Source organism: Perna viridis, chromosome 13 (assembly GCF_037379345.1).
Source record: "Perna viridis isolate PV_CMFRI_1.1 ecotype Kerala chromosome 13, ASM3737934v1, whole genome shotgun sequence".
NCBI lineage: Eukaryota > Metazoa > Mollusca > Bivalvia > Mytilida > Mytilidae > Perna > Perna viridis.
This window is the reverse complement of record NC_142457.1, coordinates 30,941,131-30,960,102: the sequence shown is the minus strand read 5'-3', so window position 1 is coordinate 30,960,102 and position 18,972 is coordinate 30,941,131. Positions and strand designations below refer to the sequence as shown.

The following is an 18,972-nucleotide window of genomic DNA, read 5'->3' as shown; positions in this document are numbered from 1 at the left end:
TCAGCATGTAGTGAAGCTTCTTCTGAAGGTGTTCCTGAAAAATTTGAAGACGTTGAAGAAATCATAGAAACTGCTAAATTAGTATCACCAACTGAATCAAAACCTAAACCCATTGATGTACAGGAATTAGCAGATGAGGACAAATGGGCAACACTTGATGTCCTTAAGGAGGTAGAAGAGGTTTCATCAGAGGAAGAGAAACCTCATAAAACTTCACTTGAAGTTGCACCTAAGAAACCAATTGATGCAGAGGTAGAATCCCCTGCTCCTGTTGAAATTACTGAAGAAACGTTTAGAGAAACAATAACTGTTTCCAAAGAAACCGAAGAAATACCAGAGATCTCTGAAGAGATGAAATTCACAAAGTCTATCGAAGTCACTCCTGGAAAACGGGAAGTAGTTGAGATTTCATTTGAAGTTCCAAAGACAGGAGAAACTTTCAAAGAAACTGTGGAGATAACCAAATCTCATGAAACGGTTGAAGTTACTGAAGAAATACCAGAAGATATCAAAGAAGAGACAACTTATCAGGAATCAGTTGAAATCAGTCCAAAGAAATCAGAAACCGTTGAAATAGAGTTTCAGGTTCCAGTTGATAAGAAAATTGTAGAAGTTACTTCAAAGGTGACTGAAACAGCAGAGGAAACAACTGAAATTGTTGAAGTACTGGAAGAAGAAATTCCTGAAGAAATAAAAGAGGACACCAAATACTCTGAGACTATTGAGGTATCACCTAAACAGCCTGTTGTTATTGGGGTTCAAACAGAAGGCCCTCAGCAGGTAACTGAGGAGGTATTTAGAGAAACTATTGAAGTTACTAAAGTCACTGAGGAAGTACCTGAAGTTATCAATGAAGAAACAAAATTCAAAGAATCGATTGAAATTGCACCAGAGGAAAAACCAGAAGAGGTTGAAATTGACCTAGAAGCTCCAAAACCAACAGAAATTTTCAAAGAAACCATTGAGATTACTCAAGAGGAAAAACCAGAATTGGTTGAAATTGACTTTGAAGCTCCAAAACGGACAGAAACTTTCAAAGAAACCATTGAGATTACTCAAGAGGGAAAACCAGAGGTCCATGAAACAACAGCTGAAATAGTTCAACAACAACCAGAGACTCTCGAAATCGAAATGGAAGCTCCTCAAAAAGTTACAGAGGAAACATTCAGAGAAACCATTGAGATCATGAAGGAATATGAGGAAGTTCCAGAAGAAGTCACAGAGAAAACAAAGTTTAAAGAAACAAGAGAGCAAAAAACAGAAATTGTTGATATTGAATTTGAAGCTCCCAAACAAACAGAGACTTTCAAGGAAACAGTTGAAATAGCTAAAAAACAAAAGCCAGAAGTTGTTGAAATTGAATTTGAGACAGCTAAAAAACCTTCAGTGACATTTAAAGAAAGCATAGAAGTGATAGAAGAACAAACTGATGTTCATGAAACTAGAGCTGAATTCTCTCAAGTGCAACGTGAAATTGTTGAAACTGAGGTAGCAGCTCCTCAACAAATTACAGAGGAAACATTCAGAGAAACCATCAAGATTACCAAGGAATTTGAGGAGGTTCCTGAAGAAGTAACAGAGGAAACAAAATTTAAAGAAACAATTGAAATAACAAAAGAGCAAAAACCAGAAATTGTTGAAATCGAATTTGAAGCTCCTAAACCAATTGAGACTTTTAAAGAAACTGTGGAAATAACTAAGGAACAAAAGCCAGATGTTGTTGAAATTGAAATTGAAGCTCCTAAACCAACAGAAAGTACTGAAGAACAAAAACCAGAGTTTGTTGAAATCGAATTCGAAGCTCCAAAACCAGAAGAAACAACCACAGAAACTGTTGAAGTGACAGAGGAGAAACCAGAGGTCCACGAAACTACTTTTGAAATTACACCAAAGCAACCAGAACAAGTTGAAGTTGAAATCCAAGCTCCTCAGCTTATTACAGACGAAACTGTTAGTGAGACAATTCTAGTCACCAAAATTGCAGAAGAGTTACCGGAACAATTAAGTGAAGAGACTAAGTTCAAGGAAACTGTTGAAATAGCACCTAAACTTAAGAAACCAGAGATAGTAGAAATTGAATTTGAAGCACCTGAGAAAACTGAAGAGGAAATCATCGAGGAAGCTAAAATAACAGAAACTGTAGAGGTTCAACATGAACAACCTACAGAGGTTGTTACCGAATTCCAGGTGTTAGAAGATCAAACTGAAGGGCAAAAGGTCGAGGAACATTTACCAGAAATTGATGAAACTAAGACATTTAAAAAACCTGCCACACAAGAGCAACCGGATGACGTGGAGTATGACTTTGATACTCCAAGTGGTAAACCTACTGAAACTTATAGAGAGACTATTGAAGTCTCTAAAGTCCCGGAAACAGTTTCTGATGAGACATTCGTTGAGACAATAGGCATTGACCAGCCATCTGCTGTGGAGATACAATTCACTAGACCTAAAGATGAGCACTACACAGATAGTATTGAAATCACAACATCAATAGATAAGACAATTGAAACTTCTGAAGATACTAAATACACTGAAAGTATTGAACTGACTCCCAAACAGTCAGAGGAGGCGGAGAGTGAGATTGTTGCTCCTACACAGGAGGAGGAAGTTACCTTCAGGGACACTATTCAGGTTAGCAAAGAAATGCCTGTTGAGGAAACTGCTCAACTAAGTGAAGAATTTTCAGGTCATCACGAAGAAACAGAAGTCTTGTTCAGACATCAGATTGAGGTTGAAAAGTTTGAACAAACTGAAGAAGTACCAACCTTTAAGGAGGAAATTGAGGTTGTTCCACAGCCCTCTGATGAAAAAGAAATATTTAAAAAGTCAGTCGAAATTGACAAGAAACCAACTGAGGAGGTTGAAATAGATATAAAAGTGCCAACTGAAGTCACTACAGCTACATTCAAAGACATTGTAGAAGTTGTTTCTGATGAAAAGTTCAAGGAAAATGTTGAAATTACAACTCAGCAGGATACACAAATTTCTGAAGAGATAACTGAGAAATTTACTGAAACAATTGAGATCAAGCCTGCAACTACCACACAAGAGGAAATTGAGTTCAAAATAACTGTAGGTCAACCAAAAACTGAGGTACAGATTACGGAGGTCACTGAGACTCCGGAAGTCGATGAAAAGCATGAGGTTCCGATGCCATCTGAAGAGGTTGTTATTTCAGAGCAAGAAACTCTGCAGCTATACGAGTTTCCAGTGGAGACTGAAACTGTGACAGAATCTGCTGCTCCAGCTGAGGAAACAGTTGAAGAAACAAGACCAACTATTGAGGCTCAAAAGGAAATTATTCCTGAAGATTTTAGTCAGATTGAGACAGTCCTGGATGACACCCTTGCAGAAACATACAAAGAGATGATAACTGTGGAAGAGAAACCTACAGAAACCACCACAGTTGGTATGGTTGTACAGATTTCTAAGGATATTAAACCAACCCAAGTTGTTGAGGAACAAGTACCTGAAACAGAATCAGTTAAACAAGTTCCAGAAACCAAAGAAGATGAAGCCTCATCAGATGAAGTACCAGAACAAGTTCAGGAGTCAGTCTCTGTTGATATTAAACCTACAACAGTGACTGAAATTGAAACAGCAGAAACTGAACAAGAAGATATTCCGGAACGTGAAGTTGTTCAACCTAAACAGGAAGTGGTTGAAGAATTAAGAGAGACAATCACTGTTGAAAAGGATCAGCCAACTTCAGCACCTATTACAGAAGGAAAGGTATCAGAAATCACAGAAGATATCACTGAAACTATAGAAGTTGTACCTTCAGAGGAAGATGTTGTTTCATTTGAAACCAAACTAACGAAGACAGAAGAACTTCCATCTGAATTGATGCCAGAGGAAGTTGTCACACCTTCTGACGGAGTTGGTGAAATTCAAGTTGAAACAACTGAAACAGTTTCTGAGGAAATTGAAACTGTGACATCTACAGCCGAAGTAGCAACAGAGGAGGAAATGCCTTCTGAGGTCGAAATAAAAGAGACTGAAAAGGTTACTGAAATAATTACTGATCTTCCAGAAGTCATAAAAGATCAACCATTTGGAGAAACAGTTGAAGACCAAAAACCTTCAACCACTGAGGTAGAACTTGTAATTGAAGATCAATCAACTGAGGAAATATCTGTCACTGTTGTTGATAAATATGCTGAGGAAATCACAAAAGAGATCTTGGAATCTGTATTGACTGAAGAAAAGAAAATAGTACAAATTGTTGAAAATGAGCTTCAAATTGAAGAAACAGAAAAATATATTCAAGAGATAGTAGAAGAAGCACCACAAGAGGAGGAAGTGAAAAAAGTCACTGAATTAGTTATCTCTGAAGAAGAAACACCTGTGAAAACTGAAGAACAATCAGAGGAGACTCCGGAAGAAACAACTGAAGATATATCAACTTCAGTGATTGAAAAATATGCTGAAGAATATACTAAAGAAATAATGGAATCTGTCATGACTGATGACTCCATTGCTACACAGATTGCAGAAGAAACAGTACAACAACCAGCAGAAACACCATCCAGCGAAGATAGGAAGTTATCTGTTGTAAAAGTAGAAGACGAAAGAGTTTCAGAAGAGGAGGTCCCAGAAACAAAACCAGAAGAATTTATTCAACTAAAACAGGAAACTGTCGTGGAAACAACAGTTGTTTCATCAGTAACTGACAATATACCAGCTGAAGTGCCAGGTTTAGATACAACTGAAACATTTGAAGAGACAGTTGAATTTTCTATTGCCAAATCAGAACAACCAAGTGAAAAGACTGAAGTTGAAATATCTGTCAAACCTGAAGTTGAGGAGCAAAAACCAGCTGAAGTTCCCACTGAGGAGACTCCAATCACTGTTGAGCAAACTCTTGAAATCACAACTGAATTATCAGAACAACCAACTGAAAAGACTGAAGTTAAAATATCAGTCAAACCTGATGTTGAGGAGCAAAAACCAGCTGAAGTTCCCACTGAAAAGACTCCAGTCACTGTTGAAGAAACAGTTGAAATCAGAACAGAAGTATCTGAAAAACCATCTGTAAAGACTGAAGTTGAAATATCTGTCAAACCTGAAGTGGAGGAGCAAAAACCAGCTGAAGTTCCCACTGAGGAGACTCCAATCACTGTTGAGGAAACAGTTGAAATCACAACAGAAGTATCCGAACAACCATCTGTAAAGACTGAAGTTGAAATATCTGTCAAACCTGAAGTTGAGGAGCAAAAACCAACTGAGGTTCCTGCTGAGGAGACTCCAGTCACTGTTGAGGAAACAGTTGAAATCACAACTTCGGAATCAGAACAACCACATGAAAAGACTGAAGTTGAAATATCTGTCAAACCTGAAGTTGAGGAGCAAAAACCAGCTGAAGTTCCCACTGAGGAGACTCCAATCACTGTTGAGGAAACAGTTGAAATCACAGCTGAAGTATCTGAACAACCAACTGAAAAGACTGAAGTTGAAATATCAGTCAGAGCTGATATTGAGGAGCAAAAACCAGCTGAAGTTCCCACTGAGGAGACTCCAATCACTGTTGAGGAAACAGTTGAAATCACAACTGAGGAATCTGAACAACCACATGAAAAGACTGAAGTTGAAATATCTGTCAAACCTAAAGTTGAGGAGCAAAAACCAGCTGAAGTTCCCACTGAGGAGACTCCAATCACTGTTGAGGAAACAGTTGAAATCACAACTGAAGTATCTGAACAACCAACTGAAAAGACTGAAGTGGAAATAGCTGTCAGAGCTAATATTGAGGAGCAAAAACCAGCTGAAGTTCCCACTGAGGAGACTCCAGTCACTGTTGAGGAGACAGTTGAAATCACAACTGAGGTTTCGGAACAACCACATGAAAAGACTGAAGTTGAAATATCTATCAAACCCAAAGTTGAGGAGCAAAAACCAGCTGAAGTTCCCACTGAGGAGACTCCAATCACTGTTGAGCAAACTCTTGAAATCACAACTGAATTATCAGAACAACCAACTGAAAAGACTGAAGTTAAAATATCAGTCAAACCTGATGTTGAGGAGCAAAAACCAGCTGAAGTTCCCACTGAAAAGACTCCAGTCACTGTTGAAGAAACAGTTGAAATCAGAACAGAAGTATCTGAAAAACCATCTATAAAGACTGAAGTTGAAATATCTGTCAAACCTGAAGTGGAGGAGCAAAAACCAGCTGAAGTTCCCACTGAGGAGACTCCAATCACTGTTGAGGAAACAGTTGAAATCACAACAGAAGTATCCGAACAACCATCTGTAAAGACTGAAGTTGAAATATCTGTCAAACCTGAAGTTGAGGAGCAAAAACCAACTGAGGTTCCTGCTGAGGAGACTCCAGTCACTGTTGAGGAAACAGTTGAAATCACAACTTCGGAATCAGAACAACCACATGAAAAGACTGAAGTTGAAATATCTGTCAAACCTGAAGTTGAGGAGCAAAAACCAGCTGAAGTTCCCACTGAGGAGACTCCAATCACTGTTGAGGAAACAGTTGAAATCACAGCTGAAGTATCTGAACAACCAACTGAAAAGACTGAAGTTGAAATATCAGTCAGAGCTGATATTGAGGAGCAAAAACCAGCTGAAGTTCCCACTGAGGAGACTCCAATCACTGTTGAGGAAACAGTTGAAATCACAACTGAGGAATCTGAACAACCACATGAAAAGACTGAAGTTGAAATATCTGTCAAACCTAAAGTTGAGGAGCAAAAACCAGCTGAAGTTCCCACTGAGGAGACTCCAATCACTGTTGAGGAAACAGTTGAAATCACAACTGAAGTATCTGAACAACCAACTGAAAAGACTGAAGTGGAAATAGCTGTCAGAGCTAATATTGAGGAGCAAAAACCAGCTGAAGTTCCCACTGAGGAGACTCCAGTCACTGTTGAGGAGACAGTTGAAATCACAACTGAGGTTTCGGAACAACCACATGAAAAGACTGAAGTTGAAATATCTATCAAACCCAAAGTTGAGGAGCAAAAACCAGCTGAAGTTCCCACTGAGGAGACTCCAATCACTGTTGAGGAAACAGTTGAAATCACAACTGAAGTATCTGAACAACCAACTGAAAAGACTGAAGTTGAAATATCTGTCAGAGCTGATGTTGAGGAGCAAAAACCAGCTGAGGTTCCTGCTGAGGAGACTCCAGTCACTGTTGAGGAGACAGTTGAAATCACAACTGAGGAATCTGAACAACCACATGAAAAGACTGAAGTTGAAATATCTATCAAACCCAAAGTTGAGGAGCAAAAGCCAGCTGAAGTTCCCACTGAGGAGACTCCAATCACTGTTGAGGAAACATATGAAATCACAACTGAAGTATCTGAACAACCAACTGAAAAGACTGAAGTTGAAATATCTGTCAAACCTGAGGTTGAGGAGCAAAGACCAGCTGAAGTTCCCACTGAGGAGACTCCAGTCACTGTTGGGGAAACAGTTGAAATCACAACTGAAGTATCTGAACAACCAACTGAAAAGACTGAAGTTGAAATATCTGTCAGAGCTGATGTTGAGGAGCAAAAACCAGCTGAAGTTCCCACTGAAAAGACTCCAGTCACTGTTGAAGAAACAGTTGAAATCACAACAGAAGCATCTGAACAACCACATGAAAAGACTGAAGTTGAAATATCTATCAAACCCAAAGTTGAGGAGCAAAAACCAGCTGAAGTTCCCACTGAGGAGACGCCAATCACTGTTGAGGAAACAGTTGAAATCACAACTGAGAAATCTGAACAACCACATGAAAAGACTGAAGTTGAAATATCTATCAAACCCGAAGTTGAGGAGCAAAAACCAGCTGAAGTTTCCACTGAGGAGACTCCAATCACTGTTGAGGAAACAGTTGAAATCACTACTGAAGTATCTGAACATTCAGCTAAAAAGACTGAAGTTGAGATATCTGTCAGAGCTGATGTTGAGGAGCAAAAACCAGCTGAGGTTCCCACTGAGGAGACTCCAGTCACTGTTGAGGAAACAGTTGAAATCACAACAGAGGAATCTGAACAACCACATGAAAAGACTGAAGTTGAAATATCTATCAAACCCAAAGTTGAGGAGCAAAAATCAGCTGAAGTTCCCACTGAGGAGACTCCAATCACTGTTGAGGAAACAGTTGAAATCACAACTGAGAAATCTGAACAACCAACTGAAAAGACTGAAGTTGAAATATCTGTCAAACCCGAAGTTGAGGAGCAAAAACCAACTGAGGTTCCTGCTGAGGAGACTCCAGTCACTGTTGAGGAAACAGTTGAAATCACAACTGAGGAATCTGAACAACCACATGAAAAGACTGAAGTTGAAATATCTGTCAAACCTGAAGTTGAGGAGCAAAAGCCAGCTGAAGTCCCTGCTGAGGAGACTCCAATCACTGTTGAGGAAACAGTTGAAGTCACAACTGAAGTATCTGAACAACCAACTGAAAAGACTGAAGTTGAAATATCTGTCAGAGCTGATGTTGAGGAGCAAAAACCAGCTGAGGTTCCCACTGAGGAGACTCCAGTCACTGTTGAGGAAACAGTTGAAATCACAACTGAGGAATCTGAACAACCACATGAAAAGACTGAAGTTGAAATATCTGTCAAACCTGAAGTTGAGGAGCAAAAACCAGCTGAAGTTCCCACTGAGGAGACTCCAATCACTGTTGAGGAAACAGTTGAAATCACAACAGAGGAATCTGAACAACCACATGAAAAGACTGAAGTTGAAATATCTGTCAAACCTAAGGTTGAGAAGCAAAAACCAGCTGAAGTTCCCACTGAGGAGACTCCAATCACTGTTGAGGAAACAGTTGAAATCACAACTGAGGAATCTGAACAACCAACTGAAAAGACTGAAGTTGAAATATCTGTCAAACCCGAAGTTGAGGAGCAAAAGCCAACTGAGGTTCCCACTGAGGAGACTCCAGTCACTGTTGAGGAAACAGTTGAAATCACAACAGAGGAATCTGAACAACCACATGAAAAGACTGAAGTTGAAATATCTGTCAAACCTAAGGTTGAGGAGCAAAAACCAGCTGAAGTTCCCACTGAGGAGACTCCAATCACTGTTGAGGAAACAGTTGAAATCACTACTGAGGAATCTGAACAACCAACTGAAAAGACTGAAGTTGAAATATCTGTCAAACCCGTAGTTGAGGAGCTAAAGCCAACTGAGGTTCCTGCTGAGGAGACTCCAGTCACTGTTGAGGAAACAATTGAAATCACAACAGAGGAATCTGAACAACCACATGAAAAGACTGAAGTTGAAATATCTATCAAACCCGAAGTTGAGGAGCAAAAACCAGCTGAGGTTTCCACTGAGGAGACTCCAGTCACTGTTGAGGAAACAGTTGAAATCACAGCTGAAGAATCTGAACAACCAACTGAAAAGACTGAAGTTGAAATATCAGTCAAACCCGAAGTTGAGGAGCAAAAACCAGCTGAAGTTCCCACTGAGGAGACTCCAGTCAATGTTGAGGAAACAGTTGAAATAACAACAGAAGTATCTAAACAACCATCTGTAAAGACTGAAGTTGAAATGTCTGTCAAACCTGAAGTTGAGGAGCAAAAACCAGCTGAAGTTCCTGCTGAGGAGACTTCAGTCACTGTTGAGGAAACAGTTGAAATCACAACTGAGGAATCTGAACAACCACATGAAAAGACTGAAGTTGAAATATCTGTCAAACCTGAAGTTGAGGAGCAAAAACCAGCTGAAGTTCCCACTGAAGAAATTCCAATCACTGTTGAGGAAACAGTTGAAATCACAACAGAGGAATCGGAACAACCACATGAAAAGACTGAAGTTGAAATATCTGTCAAACCTGAAATTGAGGAGCAAAAACCAGCTGAGGTTCCCACTGAGGAAACTTCAGTCACTGCTGAGGAAACAGCTGAAGTTTCAGCAGAAGTTCTCGAACAACCAACTGAAGTGATTGAAGTTGAAATATCTGTCAAACCTGAAGTTGACAGACAAAAAGCAACAGAAGTTTCATCAGAAGAAACTCCTGTTACCTCTGAGGAGGCAATTGAAATTGAAGTAATTGATAAACCTGAAGAAAGCATTACTGAGATGATTACAGAAAAGGAAACTGAGGAATCAATCACTGAAGTGGTCTCTGTTCATGAAATAGAAGATGAACCAGATACCATTGAATCATCTGTATTTATAGAAGTCGAGGAATCTCAAAGAGAACAAGCAACTATTGAAATCTCAACTACTAATACACAATCTCCCAAAATTATCAAGGAAATCTCAGGCATTGAAATTCCTGAAGGAAAGGAGTTGGTAATTACTGTAGGATTTATTAGTCAACCTGAATCAACTGTGACATGGTTTGTTGATGAGCAACCATTGACTGGTCAACCAGAATACAAAGTCACTGTTGAAAAGACCCAAACTACTCTTGTCATCTCTGAGATCTCCCCTGAAGATGAAGGGGAATACAAAGCAGTAATTGAAAATGAGGCTGGTAAAGCAACCTCTACCTGTTTTGTTCAGGTTATACGTAAGTAAATTTTTAGTAGGAAATGTTAGGGTTAAAATTGTTGGAGGGGTTGTCATTTTATTTTAGTAAACTCTGCAATACACTTTTCCTTGATTTAAGTAATCTATATAAGGTAGATTAAGTGTAAGTGTTTGGAAGAATCAGGCAAAATTGGAAAAATCAGAAACATGCATATCAAAAACTCACCGATCTGACAATGAAATATCACTCAAGGATACGTTTTCTATTTGAAAATAACACAATATAATATCTACATCACTGGCTTTTTGACAGAGTTATCTGCCCGTGAAATGTTCATTTTCAGTTCATTTCACTGAAATTGTAATTCAGTGGTTCAGCATGATATGGAAAATCTTGTCTGTTTTCCTTGATTCTGAAGCTGCAAGTAGTGAAATAACACAATCAAAATGATGGGTTTTTCATACCATGTTTCTCCGACTGCCTGATTCTTACAGGGACTGACACTTAAACTTTCAAAAGCTGTTATACTTAACTGAATATTACTCTCAATAAATGAGGCCTGTTTACACATATGACATATTTTCAGAAAAAGGAATTTACTTATTTATTTACTTAATTGTTAAATTTACTTTTACTCTCTGAATCTTTGCATCTTGAATACTTCACCCAGTCTTGAATTCCTATTCAATTTATCCATTTGTATCCAGTGAATGAACACTTTTTCCATTTTTAAATTTAAATAATTTTCATATTGTAAAAAGCTGAATTTGTTTTTTGAATTTTGATAGTCTGAAAATCTAACCAGTTTTTCTGTGTTCTTATATTTTGTATTCTTTTTTTTTTTATAAATTATGGTTAATTTTATGGAGGGAGACCTAGGGTAAGGGACACAACTCCTACAAACCATTGGAATGTTTGTATTCAGCATTTTACATCAATCTTATGTTAACATCAAAAAACTTGGACTGATTTCATTCTGTTTCAAATGAAAGCTTGATAGACTTTGGAGAAACTGAATATGATACAAACATATCACTGATTTCAAGAGTTATATCCCTTACCTTAGGTCTACCGCCTTAATATTGAAATTTAATTTTATGATATTTATAAGGAAGTCTTCAATAGTATAAGTTTATTTCTATTTCACTTGAATATAAAATATATATATTATTTTAATACTATTTTTAGCATTTGATGAAAAACCAAAAGAGACTACATCCACTGAAATTGAGGTCACAACAGAACCAACTGAAATTACCATGGAAATTGAAGTCAAGGAAAAACCAAAAGATGTTGTATCCATGGAGATTGAAGTTCAGGAGAAACCAGTTGATACAAGTATAACACAGATTGAGATCACAGAAAAGCCTGAAAAGGTCACAACTGAACTAGAGGTTACTAAAGACCAAGAATCAACCATAACTATTGAAGTTGAAGGTCACCCAAAACCCGGTAAGATTTGAGAAAGATGGAACCATTTTTATTGAGCTGTAAATTAGTTATTTTCTTGGTTCTGAGAACAATGAGTGAGTAATCAAGGGAAGCAAGATTCTAGCAGAAATTCAAAGAATGTAATCCTGGAACAAAGACCAGACACACACAACAAAGAACATAAAATAACTGAAATAATTTGTACAAAGAAACAGAAGTAAATGAGCAACTCAGACTCCACTAAAAACTGAGAGCATGGACCAGGTGCACCAGTAGGGTAAGCATCCTCTGCTTTTCTGGAAACAAAAAACAAGTTGCTGATAATAAGCCAAGTCAGGGGCAATTCATTGAACAAATCAGTTCTCATTGTGCCGATGAATACACCATAACTATCCACAAGTTCATGATGATGAACATAAAACTTCTGTAGTGATGATCTTAAGAGAGTGAGGATTTTTGCTAAAAAAGTTGATGAGAGCCATTAGAACAATTTTATGAGGCTGGTTTTTATTTTCAAAGTATTTAAATTATATGGCAATAAAAATGAGGATATTGGGGACCTTAGATCCAAAAAAATACTTTTAGTTGGCCTAAAATATAGAACATGTTGCTTGATCATTATATTTAAGTACAAATTTTTACCATAAGATGATTAAAAATAATTAATTAATATTCCACAGAACCCAAAGAAATCATTGTGAAGGAAGCTCCAGTCCCCAAAGAGGTTGAAGAAGGGGTCCCTGAAGCTCCCCGTTTCATACAGACCCTCCAACAACACATTGATGCTATTGAAGGCACACCTGTCACTCTTGAATGTGTGACAGTCGGACAACCTGTACCTACAGTTACATGGTTTCAGGTAGGTATTGTTTATTACACTCCACTCAAAAAGTGGCTCGTATACCTTGTTCATCTGTCAGTCCGTCTGTAGGAATATGGTGTGTGGCTTCATTTAGATGGGGCACACTCAGCCCGTGGGTGGAAATATGGTGTGTGGCTTCATTTAAGATGGGGCACACTCAGTCGGTCTGTTGGAATATGGTGTGTGGCTTCATTTAGAGGGGGCACAGTCAGTCCGTCTGTGGGAATATGGTGTGTGGCTTCATTTAGATGGGGCACACTCAGTTGGTCTGTAAGAATATGGTGTGTGGCTTCATTTGGATGGGGCACACTCAGACTGTCTGTAGGAATATGGTATGCGACTTCATTTAGAGGGGGCATGTGTTATAAATCAGTTTAGTTGATCTCTGATATCAACTTCCAGTAGTAGTGGGGGTATGTCTAGCACAACGTGTGGCAGTTAATGTTTATTTTGCCATCAATTGATGCCTGCCTCTTTAGTGCTACTGGTTATGCTCTGCCTGCTTGTTTGTTCCTCTGTCTTTGGGTCAATCAGTACATCCATTAGCCCATTTGTCCCTCTGTACCTGACAATACTTGTCAGCACATCTCCTCTGAAAGAGTAATCAAGGGAACCAAGGTTATAGTGGTAATCAAAAGAATGCAATCCAGGGACAAAGACCAGACATGGAAAACAGACATACACAACAAAGAACATAAAGTAACTAAAATCATACCTACAAAGTAACAAAAGCAAATGAGCAACTCGAACTCCACTAAAAATTGGGAGCATGGACCAGGTGTACCGGTAGGGTAAGCGTCCTCTGCTTTTCTAGAAACACCGGCCGACTTGCTCATAAAAAGTCTACTGATCAGAATTCATGATTTCATGTTTTCCTGTTTACCAGGTTTCTGTTTTATATTCTGCCTTTTCTAGTATGTGAGTGATTTTCATTTGCGAGAAATGTCTTAGAACCATTACCTGGAATGTGGATTGTTGGGCATCCCTGAAAATGGCTCTGTAGATACACATTTTGTTTTGGTTCAGAGAAAATTGTTTTTATACCCAAACTCAATCAGTGTGTGGTATTTTGGAATCACCTTGTCTGTCTTCCCTTTCAAATTTCATAACAATTATCTGAGCTGCTATTGGACAGATTGATTTATAATTGTGTACGTCGCTTTAAACACAAGTAGGTGTTTACCTGAAAGGCATGCAACTTCATGTTTTTATTTTTACTCAGATTCATATTTTGAAAGAAAAATATAGTAAACTTTTCCTATTTTTAAACTTTCACTCATCTCATCAATTAATATGACATACATAGAGATGCCTCTGTAGCTTTCCATCTATCATCAGTGCTTTGATTTTATTTATTTTTAGGATGAAGAACCACTCGAAGAAAGTGAACATTTTGTCATAGACTTTGATAGTGGTGTGTGCCGATTAAATATCAATGATATTTTCTTGGAGGATGAAGCCGAGTACAAATGTACCGCTGTAAATGAATTCGGCAGTACCAGCACTGTTGTCGAACTTTTCGTAGAAAGTAAGCCATCATCACAGACTTTCATTCAAACTCTACTATTAGCATGTCAGCTATTTATATATGACCTTTTGACCACACATATTTCGTTAGCTAGACCTGTAGATTTCTTAAGTGCCAAAAAATTTTGGAGGAATAATTTTAATATGGGTTTGAATACTATTTAGTTATTCATTATATCCTGATAGTAATGATAAACTATTATACTCAAACCTATATTGCCCTTACCTCAGTTTTCTTGTCTTGTTTTGAAAAAAAATTGTTTTAATTTCACTGTCTTAAGATTTCGAAATTATCTAAAATCTGAATTTTCATATTCTCTTGAATTGATTTCTAATTAAGAATGATTTAGAGAAGTTTATGAAGGCCCTCATTCAGATTTTAGTTGAGTTTCTTGTATTTAAAATTAAAAATTCAAAAAGAAATGTACAATTCATCAATAGTTGTAATTACTTTTTTCTTCCAAGATGATCACCTTTGTCCTTGTGCTTTTTTTTTAATTTTTGATCTTTAAATTTTTAAATATAGTGTTTGGTTAGATGGAATGTTAAATGCTTAGAGATAGTCTGTCTTCAAAGTAGCTGTAATAGTATTAGTTTAGCATAGATATGGATTTAAGTTATTTTTCAGTTGAGAAATGTAGTGCTTTTTAATTCACCTGTTATGGGGAGATAATTCGTGTGTCAAATATGCTACATATCAAGTACACTGCCACATTATACAAATATGTAATTTTTAATGGTAAACAAAATAAGTTGAAGTGCAGATTCAGATTGTTATTTTTTCATTTATTTATTTTTGTATTTTTGCACATTTGTAATTTATTTGCGAATTTCTGAAATAAAATTTTAAGAAATAAATACATTGTCTTTAGTAGCATGTGGGAAAACAAAATGATAAGCATGGCTAATCTAATTCATATATTTAAGTGTGTTAGTGTGTATAATGTGGCTTATGTACTGTCCGAATAAGTGGCTTAATAATGAAACCTGACCTTAAATGGCTTATAACTTTCTTACCATGCTAACTTTAATCATTATTGCTTTGATTGAAAATTTTACAAAAAAAATAAGGAAGTAGGGACAAATTTTTTATAATTTTTGTTTGTTTGTTCTTTTAGCTACATACAAAGTTTTTAAGGGTTTAAATGTTGACTGGTTAAGATCCTTTTAGATTTCTACAGGTCTAGCCTTTTAGATTTCTACAGGTCTAGCCTTTTTCTTTTTTTCATTTCATCAAATTTTTTTTCATTGACATAACTTTTCATATATATATGGCTAGCTGTTGTTGCATATCAATGCTTAATAAGGTTCATTAAAAGCAGTGATTTTTTTTTTTCATCATTCCAAATTCATACCTGCATATAAAAGGCTTAAGTCCAAGGGTTTAATACATTTTAACAAATATTCTCTGGTTTTGTTTATTTAAAATGAAAATCTGAATTTTTTTTTTTAATTTTGTGTTTAAATATTATTACCTTGAATTGATAATTGAAACCTGACTTTATAAGATTACTTTTACTGTGAAAATTTCAATAGAACGAATCATTCAGATTTTAAATATTGTGTTTTTCATTGACGAAATTCAAAAGTTATTTCGAAATTCTGCTTTAGACATAAATTAGTTGATATAGAATGTAAAGGTATGGGGACAAGATATTTTTTTGTCAGAGGATAATGTTAAGTCATGTAAATGAGGACACATGTTCCTAAGAAAGGGGGGGGGGGGGGGTTATGTAATGTATTTTTTTTGTGAATGGGGTATCATCATTATGTGTGTCTCATGTTTGTTTCTGTTTCTAATCTGTCTTGTGTTTGTTTAAATTAACGATAAGAATTCTCTCATATTCACCTAGAATGTCTGAATGCTGCCGAAAAAATTCTGCATGAAGAAATCATCACGATAGAAGTAGAGTTGGAGCTATACTACAGGAAAGAACCTATTGAGAAAAACAACAACCGAAAATAGACATTTATATACCAAATATGACATTTAAGCAATACTTTCTTGTAGCAACAATTCTTTAAATATTGATTTCACAAATTTACTTGAAGGGGAAATAAATTGTATTTGTATGAGATTGTAGGTAAAATTGCTTACCATTTTTTAAACTTTGTTTACAGTCAAAAGTTATATCTGAGAAATCTGTAAAAAGTTATATCTGAGAAATCTGTAAATTTTCCATATTCCTGACATGTGTGAAATTTACCTTTTTGAAAAAATAGTTTTCTATACTATGTGAAATATTTCCCCTGACAGTAATATCATAGAATGTATATTGATAAATGCTAGAAAAGACATTGCCAGAGACTTAAAAGAAAACAAGCTAATCAAAAAATGAGGACTATCAGTATATAGGAAGGGGGCAGTGTAGCTTAAATTTAAAACTGTATATAACTTCAAATAATTGGATGTGTTGTATGAATGAAGTACTGGGGCAGTGAGATGTTTATATCAAAACAATATCCATGTGAAGTGTCTTGGTGCATTCATGAGCAGCAGCATATGTTTTAATTAGTTTAAGATGGCTGGTTTAGAAACTTTGGCATGTTTAAGTAGAAATGTAGTTGCCTTTTTAGTAGAAATTAGTAGCAGGCTTTAGTAGTATCTAGCTGCAAAGTTGATGTGACATTGTACACAATTTGCTGTGACATAGTTCACAATTAGCTGTGACATAGTTCACAATTAGCTGTGACATTGTTCACAATCCAATACAAATGGAATTCAAATATATCTTTTTAGAACCACATATTGCTGCTGAACGTGAACAAGACATAGTTGAAACAGATCGTACTCAGCAGTCAACAGAAGAAGAGACCATTTGTACAATAGGTTGGGATCATCTTAGCAATGACTGCATGCATCTTTTCATCATTTTGATTGCCCTGACAATGGTTGTTTGCCCCTTTTGTTCCTTGTTGCTTCAAGTCTTGATTTGTTTTTGGTCTTGTTTACTTTTCCTGTCTCTGGCTTGGGTATAACAGAGGTGTATTGATATGTAAGGTTTTCTTTTTATTTTTACAATTACTCAGTAGACCCTCATAATGCTAAAATTAAGTTATTTGAGTTTGAGCGGAAACTTGTAAAACTATTATTATAAAAAAGTATCAAATATACATTTACATAATCTCACTGGAAGTGTAAAACAATGTAGCACCTCTGTTTTACCTGTGAATGTCTATTGTCTAATTAGGATATGATTTATTTCAACTCATGAAATATGAATTGTGAACAACCATTATTGACATAGAAAAATGGGAATTTTCACAGAATGTTTTTTTTTCTATTTAAAAGTAGTCAATGGAGGGATTTTTTTAAAACAGTCAGTTTTGGTTGTGAAGTTGAATGTGATTTTAAGGCTTTAGATAATATATATTCACCTGAATAAATGGCATCATTCATTTTTTTAGAAATAATTATTAATTTTCATTTGTTTTTATTTTATTAGATTTCTGCTATTTTTAAGTTTATTTTGTTTTATGCTTATTGTTTGCTTTTTTAATTTTTATTTTCTCTTCAGTTAAAATTAGGTCAGTACCCAAAATAAATATAATCTTTTATTATCATTTGTTTCATTTATTTGAAATAGTTAGAATGGCAGTAATTTTGAATAGACTAACTCAGGGATTAAATAGTTCAGAGATTTTTGGGTACTGGCCAATATATTGCATTGAATGAACTATAACTGTAAAGGTGTTTTAATCCAGGAATATCACTGAATCTGGTCTTTCATCATGCCTATATCAGCCCAAGACTTCTATATCACCCCAAGGTTAAGGGTTGAAATGTCATGTTCAATATATCATATTGTATATCGTATTCCATATAGGTCTAGGGGTGTTATCTCTGGTATTCCATATAGCTCTATGGGTGTTATCTCTGGTATTCCATATAGCTCTATGGATGTGATATAGGGTATGCTATATAGGTTAAGGTGTGATATAGGGTATGGCATATAGGTCTAGGATGTGATATAGGGTATGCTATATTGGTCAAGGTGTGATATAGGGTATGCCATATAGGAATATGGATGTGATATAGGGTATGCTAAATAGGTTAAGGTGTGATATAGGGTATGCCATATAGGTCTAGGATGTGATATAGGGTAAATGATGTAGTGTTTAAACATTAACTTATAATAAAACATATATTTGGATTTAATATATGATATAATTTTCTGGATTAAAATTCCTATGTCATTCTTTGTCATCTTAGATCTGTGATTGAAATTTAATTCATGAGTTTGGTCACATCTACTCTTTGTTAATTAAATTATTACATGGTATTCAGACAGCAAAAGAAATGTTTCTTTTTTTTAATTTAAAAAAAAATAATAATAAAATTTCTCAAATTAAAATTGATACTACAATTTGTTTCTATTTTTTAGCCCTTTTAAGGAAGATTAATCAAATTTATACAAGAAGCAAAAATTGATTGAAAAAAAGCTTTACATGAAGGTGGAATGATATTTGATAGGGAAGAAGGAAAATTTGATCTAGAGGGGGAGCGCTCTGATTAACATATAAATGATTGAGGTTGGTCATGGTTTTTTTTAAATAAAATCACAAAAAAAGATGACAAAAGCAGGTGAGCAAAGTCTGTGATATTTCTTAAGGAGGTTTATGAATATTCATTATTGAAAATAATGAATATTCATGATGAATGAGTTGATGAATATTTATAGATATTAATGATATTTATAGAAAATATCTTTTA

General features: G+C 35.9%; 1 protein-coding gene across 5 annotated transcripts in view; it reads left to right on the top strand.

Moving 5' to 3' along the window:
- LOC148600311 (uncharacterized) overlaps window positions 1–18,972 on the top strand; it is a 322,920-nt gene that overhangs the window by 128,721 nt on the left and 175,227 nt on the right. For all 5 annotated transcript variants that reach the window (XM_088557824.1, XM_088557823.1, XM_088557826.1 and 2 more), the window contains 5 exons: window positions 5–10,477; window positions 11,627–11,890; window positions 12,550–12,728; window positions 14,094–14,259; window positions 16,999–17,088. In XM_088557824.1, the coding sequence (XP_088413950.1) occupies window positions 5–10,477; window positions 11,627–11,890; window positions 12,550–12,728; window positions 14,094–14,259; window positions 16,999–17,088 (11,172 nt within the window). The remainder of the gene's footprint in view (window positions 1–4; window positions 10,478–11,626; window positions 11,891–12,549; window positions 12,729–14,093; window positions 14,260–16,998; window positions 17,089–18,972) is intronic.